General features: G+C 39.0%; 1 protein-coding gene across 1 annotated transcript in view; it reads left to right on the top strand.

The window, feature by feature from the left end:
* ABHD5 (abhydrolase domain containing 5, lysophosphatidic acid acyltransferase) overlaps positions 1–8,910 on the top strand; it is a 28,510-nt gene extending 19,600 nt beyond the window's left edge. Inside the window, exons 5-7 of the mRNA XM_064704728.1 lie at positions 2,622–2,733; positions 3,284–3,470; positions 5,821–8,910. Coding sequence (XP_064560798.1) covers positions 2,622–2,733; positions 3,284–3,470; positions 5,821–5,910 — 389 coding nt within the window. The 3' untranslated portion in view covers positions 5,911–8,910. The remainder of the gene's footprint in view (positions 1–2,621; positions 2,734–3,283; positions 3,471–5,820) is intronic.
* Positions 8,911–12,045: the final 3,135 nt, after the last annotated feature.

Here is a 12,045-nt window from a genome sequence, read left to right as displayed (position 1 = left end):
AACTTCACTCTAAAACCAATTGCTCTTATTCAAAGGTGTAAGTTCAAATGTGAGCAAGTTCATTGGATATCACCATAGTATCACATGGATATTTAATCAGTCCCATGGGCAAATACTTAAATCTGTAAGAAAGACAGAATCCAGATATTTTTTCTTTGAGTGGTTTCCAGGTAGTTAATTTGCATGTTTTCCTTCTTAACTGGAACACTCACCCAGGAGTTTCACAGTTTGGTGGGGCTTTGGTGCTTAGGTTGGATTTCTGAATTCCATTCCTAGAGCTGGATGCCTGAAAATTCCTCACAACAGACATGTCAGTGTGACCACACCCTTTTTGTGGAAATCTGTGTCTTCAGTGTTAGAATTTCTTACAGTATTTTCATAGACACTGTGGAAAAAATCAGCCAGACAATTCAGAATTTCTTTAATAAATATTACAACAATGATTTACAGTCTGATTTAATTCCGAAATTTTTTCCAAGTTGCCTTGAATCCTTGTTTCAATCTCCCCTGTAAATTCCCAGGGGAAAAATGTTTTGGAATTGGACCCACAGACAAGGCACTTCGTACCAAAACAGAAAGTGAATTCTAAAATTTGGTAACACTTTGTGGCATGGCCTCTATGCTGACAGCCGGACAAGGCACAGAATTAATTTCTTTTTTCCAAGTACTCTTATTCCAAGCCAGCTGTGTTCACTTGTATTCAAAAAACCCAAACACACAGAAAAAGAAGTCCAGCAATTGTACTCTATGTAGGGAAAATAGAACAAAGCCAATTGCCAGATTTTTACAAAATCTTCATTGCTTTGGGAGTTAAATCACTGTTTCATAAGGGAATTATTTTCTCTTGCACTGTATTCATTTTCTAAATCTGTTTAAAGCATGCGTAAGGGCGTGTTGCAATAATCTCCAGGTTACGAAAACATAGATCACTGTGACAAGGTCTACATAAATAATACCAGGCCTTTGCCCAGGACTGGGTGGGAAGAAGTGACGTCATCATAATTGCACAGATTAACAGCATGAAGTTGTCTGGGAAAGGGGAAACATCACCACGAATAGTCACACTCAGTCAGCTCAGTGTCCACATGGAGACCAGTGATGAGTATGGTTCCTCACAGATCACTGTTGGGATCAGTTGTTATCCACCTTTGTCAGCAACACAAACAGTGGGATTGAGTGCACCCTCAGCAGCTCTGCTGATGGCACCAAGCAGTGTAGACAACAACAAGCTGTAGGGGAGAGATGCCAGCCAGAGGACTCCTTGAGAGGTGGGCTCATGGCAACCTTGTGAAGTTCAACAAGGCGGTGTGAAAGGTTCTGAACCTGGGTCTGGGCAATCCTGATCACCTCGGAACAGAGAATAGATGGAGAGCAGTCCTGAGGAGAAAGACCTGGCGTGTTGGTTGGTTGATGAGAAGTCCAAAATGATCCAGCTATGTTTACTTGCAGCCCAGAAAGCCAACAGCATCCTGGGCTGCATCAAAAGCAGCATTGAGGGAGGCAATTCTCCCCCTCTACTCTGCTCTCATGACACCCCATGTAGAATACTGCATCCAACTCTGGGGCTCCCGTATAAGAATGTTGGAGACATTCCGCTTGGAGATAGTCAAGAGGAGGGACATGAAGATAAGAAGGCTGGAGCACCTCTCCTATGAAGACAAGCTGAAAGAGTTGGGATTCATAAGAGAAGGCTTTGGGGACACCTTGTGAGAGCCTTCCAGTACCTTCAGGAGGCCTACAAGAGGGCTGGAGAGCAGCTTTTTACAAGGGTCTGTAGTGATGAGACAGGGGTAATGATGGAAAAGTTTAGATCAGATATTGGGGATGACTAATACTCTTAAACTAAGGTTAGCCTTGTGATGAGGCTCTTGTCCCAAAGATCCATCAGGTCAATGTAGAAGAGGCTTCTTCCTTAGAGAAGTTATTCAGAAAAGACTCTTAAGTTTAGAAGGCCTGAACTGACCCCTGAAAAGGCCCACTTCTCTACTGGCTTGTTAGGAGAGCATAAGGACAAGGTTTTCAGCATTAAGTCTCTTCATTTGTACCAGTAGTTGTGCCTTATGTGAGGATTTCTACACCTGTTTTTCATCATAGACTTCTGTTCTTTCAACTACGCTCTAGTTAGAGGAACTAGCTTCAGAAGCAGACTGTTCTGTAAGAGGAGAAGACAGACTTAAGGAAGAAAACACCCCAGCTTTTTCCACAGTGCCTTCTGGTCCTGAAAGGTGTAGTGCATTTAACATACCCAGTGCTGCCAGAGCAAGGAGAATGTGTTGGTATCATGTGAGACTAAACTGGTGACAGAAAGGCACTGCTTAGCCCTTTTGCTAGTCCCAGTCTGTAGGTTTCTTCTATTGCTGTAGTGACCCTGCTTAAACATTCCCCATATGTATTCAGTGGGGGGAGCAGCATAAAATTCTTTATAGTATTTAAATTTCATTCCTATTAAATGTAATTCCATTGTGTTTCCCTAAGACATGCAAGTGGTAAAAGCACATACATATTTAGAAGCCATGAGTTTTAAGGGGATGTGTTCTCAGGGCTCTAATGAAAAGCATTAAGCAATCTAATAAAGCAGTTTATACACATTCCCCCTCTAACAGTGTTTCCTGTTTTAACAGGATTAAGCCTTGTTCAGCGTTTAAGACCAGACTTCAAGCGAAAATATTCATCAATGTTTGATGATAACACTGTGGCTGAATATATCTATCACTGCAATGTACAGTCACCCAGGTGAGTATGAATTTCCCAGTGTATGTTTTGTAGTCTCTTGTTCATTTACTGAGTGCCTGCTACTCCCTCCAATGGCCATGGCAGCAGTGTGCATGCTGGTTTGGTTGTTTTATTAATTGTGTCATTTATTATATTGAAGAAAAAAGTACCATTGCACTTTTTCTGAATTCCAGATACTGATAAATGTAAAAAGTATCCTAATTCTATATTTATTCTCAATTTATGTTAATTCTGTGAGAGTTTGGGCATTTCACTTAAATAACTGTTGGAGAATTTTAATGTATAAAGAATTTCTTTTAAAACTGTAAAAATAAGGCATTTCATTCTTTGAAGTGCTACCACTCAGTCATGCAAAAACCTTCTGTTTTTGTTCAACAGGCTCTTCCTGTTGAACATTATATGTAAACCTTGGAAACTTAGTGTTCTTAATTGTAAAAAATCCCAACCTCATGTACTCCATCCTGCCAAAAGGCACAGATACTCCATTTTAGATGAAAAGCAGATCCAATGGCAATTTAAATTGGTTTTTACCCTTTTTAATGCCTTGAAGTGGTGAAACAGCTTTCAAGAACATGACAATTCCTTATGGATGGGCAAAAAGGCCAATGCTGCAACGGATTTCACAAATGGATCAAGACATTCCTATCACAGTGGTCTATGGAGCACGTTCATGTATAGATGGCAATTCTGGCAGCACTATCCAGTCTCTGAGACCAAATTCCTATGTGAAGACAATAGTAAGTTTGACTTCTAAAGCAGTTGTTCGTTTTTTGTGTGGATTTCTTTAAGTCATAACAATGTGGCAAGGTTGGATGGGGCCCTGAGCCACCTGTGTGAAGGTGTCCCTGCCCATGGGGTCAGAACTAGATGAGCTTTAAGATCCTTTACAACCCAAACTATTCTATGACTCTCTTTTTTCATACCAGCTGTGGAAATGGTGTCACTTTTGATTTAGAGCCTGGGGTAATAAGTTCTGTTTTCTGTAACACAGAGAGAGAAAACAAATGTTACATCAGAGAAAACCTAGACAAAAGTGTTGAGTCCCCAGGCTAAGAACAAAACTTGCTGTAACACTAGAAGCCTAGGTGATTCTTTATTTTGTTCTACAACATGCTAATAGAAGTAGATATTGTGGTCACTGTGTTTCAAACCACACCAGTCCTATTTCCATGTATATATAAGATAGTGGGGAGGCTCTCATAAACTCTTTTCATCTGTCTGTATAATACATTTGTTCCTTTGATAAGAGAGCAGTTTGTACCTGCTGCTTAGGATCTTGTGAGCATCTTTCTTTAAGTCATTAAAAAATTAGTTAGTGTTGTATCACTACCTAAGATGTTTTTGTTTAGAGGTATGATATTGTCGTTTAAAATGTGCATATTTACAGCTTGATGTGAATGTGCACACTGCATTTTTTGTCGTTGATTTCTTTAAAAACAAACTAATTCAAAAGTATTCTTCACACATTTTCACATCAGTCAGCTGTGATAATTGAATATGCATACATGTTAAAATGCTGTGAGGTGATAAAATGTTTGAGCACACCAGCTGTGATGTTACTGATATCTGGAACTATCTGGACAGAAGTGTACAGTATGTAATGCTGATTGTATACTATAACAAGTCACCCAAATAAAATTTTATAACTTGATACAGCTGGATTTAGAGCTGAAACTCAGAGAAAAGACATTGTTATCCAGCTGTTTTAAGTGTGTTAAACAGCACAGATACATTTCATAAATGTTGACGTCCAGACTGAAATTGTTACTTAACTGCTGAACCAGAGAGAGGGAGTTGTAACAGAAAGTCAGTGTTAAAATTTGTACAATATATTGCTGGGATAAGTTTATACCATTCAGGGAGATTTTCTGCACTCTAGTCAGGGACTTTTAGAAGGAACTGTAGAAAATGGTATTATATTCCAGGCTAAAATTTTGCCAAGCCACATACAGATTCTAAAAGGTAAATTGGAGTGGTAAAATTGCAGGCATGCTCAAAAACCCATAGGAGGGCAAGGGCTTTAATGAGATGGAGATGTGGACTTGGCAGTGCCATGCTTGGTAAAATGCACAGAAATTCTGTGGTTTTGTTACATGTATTTATTCCTAACTAATTTTTACTTTGAGTTTCTGGGAGTTTTTAACACAATAACATAGCTATATTTGTATGACATTTGGTTAGAGACTTGAGAGGGTGTTTTAAGGAGGGGAGGGGAAAACAGTTTTTTTTTTTAAAGGTTAGTTCTGGACTGACTGTAAAATAGAGAGCAGGTCACGTACCTTTGCTGTACACTGTGGTGACAATTTACTTCATAGCATTTTTACAGATAATAACAAATTCTAGAAGTAGGCTATTTGAGTGGAGAGTGAAGGGACTTAAGATGCATCAGAAATTTGGTATGCAAGGCTACTAAATTTGTTGTGCACTGACTTGTTAATGCCTCCATGGTGGGTTTTTTCTTTTACCCTCTTCCTTGCTGTTTATTTTACTAAAAGGAAAGAGATTCATGTTAGGTTTCCATAAAGCAGCACAAAAAAGTAAAATATAGTGTTTTGAAATAAAATATAACATACCTCCAGTAGTCCAGACATTCCAGAAAAGCATAGTTTCATGTATGCATTTTCTAAGATTATATTATCCACAGAATGCTGCATCTCTTTTATCTTGAAAACTCTGTCTGACTTCTCCTGTCTGCTATTCCTTACATATATGTTATAGTCAGCTAAAACTGCTTCTGAACTCTCATCCTCCAGAAGCTGGTAAACTCCAATCCCAAGAGGTGGCAGATGTGCCACAAAAGACATCTGTTGGGAGCAAATAAGTAGTCATTACTAAAAATAGCAGAATATCAGCTTTCAACAAGGTGAGCAGTTGAAAAAGCAGTGGTTTTACTTTCTTTTCCTGTGTAGGAAAGTTTCTTTACAAGGAAAGAATATTTTGGTATTCCTTATATTTAGAGCATTTTTTAGGTTGCATGATGCCAACTCTTAGGTAGTGTGTAAAAGCCAGATTCTTCACCTGTCCCAGTATTTATTTGTTTGTTACATATTGGTGATACTGACGTGCTTCTTCACCTTTATCCTCCAGGCTATCCTCGGTGCGGGTCATTACGTGTACGCCGATCAACCTGAGGACTTCAACGAGAAAGTGAAAGACATCTGTGACTCTGTGGACTGAGTGTCCTCTGTTCTTTAGAAAGTCATACCATAGATAGCATTTAATGGCAATACTCTCTAGGAAATCACTAAGGAATGCAGAGCTAATGAAACAGGCTCTGCTTGCACACTGTTTCTTCTAAGAAGCCATTTGCACACTTAAACCACTGAGTGCCTATTTTTGGGGGGAATGAAGAGATTTGAAGCTAACTTTGTACAGCTTTTTTTTTTAATTGTCCTGTCAGATACAAAATTACATGTAACTTTTGAAACTGGAATTTTCTTCAAAATTTAATTGAACTTTGCACATGTTGAGCTCTAAAAATGCTGAATTCTCCAACATGGAGAACTGTATCAATAGAGATACAATGTACCAAATGCAATTTGGTTTCTTTATGAATGCTCGTACTTTTAGCTGATGTTTCATAGCAAGAATATGAAACTGCATATGTATTTTATTTTTGGAACCCAGAACTCCATATACAATATTTTAAGAGGGTTTGTTTTTTAATTGAAGTGGTGACAGCTTATGAAACTGATTTTGGGAAAGGGATGGGGCCAAAATAATGAGCAATGTCTGTCACTGAAATATGTTTGTTAGTTTATAAGAATTTAAAGCTCAATATTGGGAAATCCATCTTCTGTTGGATTTTATTTCCATTTATCTCAAGGCATCCTTTTCCATCTGTGCAACTTTTACGGAAGACTCAGTTTGTAAGAGTCGATGATGTCACCAGCACTCATGCTTCCATAAATATTTTGATGTGCAGATTTCTGTGATTTAAAATACAGAAGATGGCTTGTTAGTTACTCCACCTATTTTTAACACTTTACTGCACGATTTGTTACTAGTCTAAATCTAACAGTTGTGGGTAGGCTGATAAGATTTTGATTAGGGCTAGGAGATATCCACCTGGATAGTGAGCCTATTTCCCATTTTCTTTCAGTAGAAAGCCTAGTCCATATTTTAGTGAATTTGAGCTGAAGGAGAGGCAGAATATTGATGTTCTCTAATTGGGGACTACAACAGCTTAATGTATTTTATTTAACATTCAGCCTCCTTATAGGAAGGATTATTATTGGAATGAACAATACCACTGTAATGAATTATAATTACATGTTTTGGAGATTGTTTATATATTTTAATTGAGTATTTCAATATCAGAGATAGTCCAGTCTCTGCTACTTTTTGAATTATAGTTCGATGTTAGTACTACACATGCCTAGTAAATTATATTAAGAAAAATACTTTGTCACTTTAAAGCCAAATAATGTGGTCGTTTATTTTTTAACAAGTTTACATAAAACTATTGATCAGTTTTTGAATATACAATTGACTACTGAAGAGTTCTTGATACTTTTATACAAAGAGAATTTGAATTAATGATAGCACCGTCTTAAAGCTTGAATTATGTGCATTTTTTTAATCAAATTAAGGAATCATTGCACATATTTATGAAGTGGAAGGCAAAGATACCTAAAATATTCAGGAGATAATGTGATTATGTTCCCCAGCAGAACATAGTCTCTCTTACTGAAGGAGATATTTATCTATACGGTGCTATGTAAACATCAAACAGTTGTTGTGACTGCCTTGACTGGTAGCACTTCATATCTAGCAAGATAAATATTTTAATTAAAAATAAGTATTGAATTAAATTACTTTTTCAATTAGCAGATGCCAGAACTGTAAAACAAAATTTTGAGTTATTTGCTAAAGTCTTGAAAATATAAAATCAGAATTATCAATTATCAATTCCATTTTTTAATATAAGCTATAAATTATCAGTCATGCCACCATTTAGGTGGATGCCTTCAGCATGTTGGTTATTTTTCACCCTTTTCAGTGTCTTATTTTTTATTTATCAACTTAAACAGCTGTTTTTGTTGTGCATAAAAACCTAATGCAAAAATAAATTTTGAGTCTTCTCCAAATAATAAAAGGTGAAACAAATTATTGGAATTTTCAGATAGCACTTACTGATGGGAATTGTAGATTCCGCATCAAAAGTTGGAAGTAGGGATAAAAATTGCACACTGGATGTGAATATTGTTTTAAATATACCTTGCTTTTTCAGCTTATTGTACTAATAAGACTTATTGCTTATGTTTTGCACAATAAAAAAGTTCTTTAATGTTATATTTTATTAATGTTATGACATTATATTGCTTTTTAAAAAAAAATTATGTGCAATTAAGCCCTGGAAATCAAGAGTTATTAGTAAGTTGAGGTAAATTATCCAAAATACATTAAAAATATATTAATGCTTATTTTCAAATGTCTCAATGTTCTTAGGTTTCCTTGTATTTAACTGAAGCTAGTGAGTGTTTGTCAACAAGCAGCTGCAAGCTGAGAATGTTGTTTGTATGTATAAGGAAAAGGATTCTGTGTTATCTTCCAGGAAGTATTAGATGCTACTGTGAAGGTCAAGATGGAATTCGGAATGTCCTACTGTGTGCAACATAATCTGCTCAAATTACTTTAATAAATGTCATAGGAGGTGCTGAACAGAAAATGAATGGCTGAAAAGACTTGGGAGCTAGACCTTTTGTGGGCAATTACTGTTCAGAAATAATCTCAGTTTCTCCAGGAGTTCTGTTTCAGTGCAGTGACCAGTTGCTTAAATGTACTGTGGTGAGCACTGAATGCTGATGATGCTGTTTTTGTTACAGCACTATAAAATAAGACAAGAATAACAGGCATAGAGGCACCCAAAGATCTATCCCATTCTAACATCAAAATGAAGACAGCTGTGTACCAGAGGCTAGAGCATAACAAAAAGAATCCAAAATATTAATAAAAATCCAAGATAAACTGCCTAAATCTCCAGAACACACTCTTCCTGAGGTTGTTGTGATAAAATTTATTTAAAGTAACTTAGTAATATTTTGTTTGACATGGCTGAGTTCATCTTGTTACTTATTGAACCCTGCCAGATTAGATTTTAGTTCTGAAAACCTGATTTTCAGAGAACTTGTTGATAAGACTCTATAATAAAATGTTTGCAACCATCACAAGGAAGTCCCTGTTTGTATCTGATTGTGAAATGGAAATGGAAAATGTGAACTCTTATGTGTTGATCTTGGAAAAATGGGTCCAAGCAAGAGAAATGTCATCATGTGGTTTCCCTTGGATTAAACCGATGCTGGCCTTTCTTTTTAAAAGTTAGCTTTTTAAGGTTGCTGCAACTGTTTGTGCTGAACCGGTGTGCCAGTCTCTGCCTGAAATGCTTTCTGTGGTCATTGTGGTTCCTCAAATTCCCAGTCCTTCCAGATCACAGTTACTCAGCTTTTGCAGTGGGATGAAAACAAGACTAAATGCAATAAAAACATCTGGAATCAATGTATGGGCAGACATTTTCAGGAATGCCTGTTTGTTAGCCTTCATTAAAACATAAGCCTGCAGAATATTAAGGCTCACAGTCAAGTGCTTTCAGATGGGTAATTTCTTGGAGCTCCTTGGCATATCTGTAATTTTGTTGGGTTCTTTTGGCCTTTTGACCGTCAACCCATCCTACAGTCTTTGAGCTTGGCAGCACAGCCATTGAGTGATTTATGTTTTGTAGGAAATAAAGGGAAACTTGTGAAAGGATGAGGCACTACAGGAGCTGAAGAGAGACACATTTTAGGGGGACTGGTAAGATCAGAACAGGACACAGGTGTGTGCAGAAACTTCCTTCTGGTGTTAGTGGCAGCAGGTGGAAATGGATGGAGCTTTCAGGTTTTCAGGCAGGTGATGGGCACAGGGCAAACCAGTGTGGAGAGCAAAGGCACATGGCTGGAATGACAGCCTACAGCACAAGGAACAGAAAGAGCTAGAAAAAAATGAGGCAGCTGGAACCACAAAATTCAGCTGAAGAGATTTGGGGTGGGAACATTCAAGAGCCAGTCATCAGCTCTGGAGAAGGATGAGAAAAATGGTAAAGAAAAGGTTTGGGGTGTCTGGTGTGCATGTAACAGAGCTTACCAAGGTAAGGAGGACACCTGCAGTGCCAGCTGGAGGGAAGTCTGGTTGGAAAGCGTGGATCTACACTATATGGATGGGGCACTTTAAAGTTTTGGTGTCCCTCCTTTGACTAAAGCTTGTCCTTGGAAGGCAAGTGCTTTTTCCCAAGCTGGACACCATTTCCTCAGACTGGTACTTGGACAGGAACCTTAAAAGAATTACCTCTCATGAGAAACTGACTTCCACAAATCAGAAGTGAGCTGATGGCAAAGCATGTGATGGGGGGTCACTGGACTGCCTGAGGTAAGATGAAAAATCAAGATGTACAACAAGACTTGTCACTAAAGATCATAAATTCATCTTTTACAAGAGGAGTGGCTCTGTTCCAGTTTGCCTCGTCGCTTTTGATCACAGGGATATCCTACATTAAGGTTTGGATGTGGGTAGTAGAATGTAGAAGGATAAAATATGGAAATATTTGCCACATATACTTCAAAAATAAGAAGCACAAGTAGCAGGAATGTACTGAAGACATTTTTAGATATGTACATAATTTGCATTAGTAATTAGCAGCAAGATGAAAGTGGTGACAACAGTACAAGTTAGGTGTTTGCTTGCATTTTATGCTTCACTTGCAGAGGAGAGCTCACAAACTGAAACTGTTAGTTTTGGGAAGGGGCAGGGCTGTAAAATGGAGTGTGACCCCAAATGCATGCTAAGGAGTAGATGTGCTTTGAAAATGAACTACTGTAAAGGCAGGATCTCCATACATTTACAGGTCTATTTCTGCACTCGAATTCACCTACTGGATGTGTAAATGACTGGAGCTGTGAATGGAGCGAGGTGCGGCTGTCACTTCCTTTGTAGTGTTGTGAGAGTTAAATGCTTGCCTGATACCCACCTACCTTTCTGCTTTGACTTTATTTAAGGATTCTCACACTCACTCAGAGCTCAAACCTAAAATGGAGGCTAAAGAGCTCAATCCATGCAAATCCCCCAGCTAGAGACCCCCTCTGAAAAGGAGATTATTACTCACTCTACCCAAGGTTTGTGTTCTTCTTGGTGGCTGCCAGGAGTGAGATTGCTCATCCTGCTGGACACTGAGCCCCTGTGTTCAGTCATATGCCATGGCCAGTTCTGCCTCATGAGTAACCCAGTAGATGCTTTGGTGAGTACAGAGTTGAGGAAAATAACCTGCAAGCACAGTGGAAGGAAGACTCCGGTAGTGGGATCGTGCATGGGGGAAGAAGGACCAGCACATGATGATTCCTGAGAGTGGTGGGAGGGTGAGCCCCATCCAGCACTTGACCCTGGTTTGTTTCCCAGCTGGCAGGGCCTGAGCCCCCTGCTGCTGTCAGATTTGCTTGCTGCACACCCCCAGCTCACAATTTATTTCCCCATGTCCAGCTCCCTGAGCTGCAGGATGAAGCCTTTGAGCTCCTTAAACACCTCTGTCCAAGCATTCCACCAGCAGTGAGCCTGCTCACAGCTGAAGCCACTGTGGCTGTTTCTACAAAGGAACTTGGCAGAACAGCAGTGGGTGCAGGTAAGGCACAGAGGAAATTGAGAAGCCAGCTGGCTCATCCCCTGGCACTGACTCTTTCTGAGCTTGCAGCCCCTCCCTGTGCTCAGCAAGAGGCCTGGCCACGCAGGAGGTTCCCAGTCAGGAACGCATCTCCTGGCCAAAAGTTGTAGAATCACAAATTAGGTTGGGTTGTAATCTAAGATTTCCTGAACCCTGAAAGCTGCATCCAGCCTGAATTACCTTCATGAAGATCTCCCGTGTCTCAGTCCTCATGCCAATGGGTAACTTTTCTGCACAGGCAGGATTGGGCTGCACTGGGGGTTTGTGCATTTCCCTGAACAGCTTCTGGGCTTTGTGACACCTGCCATGGTTCCTGACAGCAAAGCCTGCCTGAGTACATTAGTTAGGGGCCATGCTTTGTTCACACAAAACAACAATTCAGGTGTGTCATGGGCAGTTGTCATCAAAATGATGCATAAACTGTTTTTTGAATACAGACAGATTTCAGCAGCAGTTTGGGGGACAGCAGCTGCTAAGCACACAGTAGTGTTTGCCTGTTGTAAAATGGCTATAGATTTGTTTCGTGAGGGTTCTAAAAATAGTTTTTGCTAAAATGCTGGAGGGATAGTGAGAAAATGAATGCATTTATTTTTATCCCAGCAATATCTGGAAACAGATGAAAATCC

This window comes from Zonotrichia leucophrys, chromosome 2 (assembly GCF_028769735.1).
Source record: "Zonotrichia leucophrys gambelii isolate GWCS_2022_RI chromosome 2, RI_Zleu_2.0, whole genome shotgun sequence".
NCBI lineage: Eukaryota > Metazoa > Chordata > Aves > Passeriformes > Passerellidae > Zonotrichia > Zonotrichia leucophrys.
This window is presented reverse-complemented; position numbering and strand designations above follow the sequence as displayed.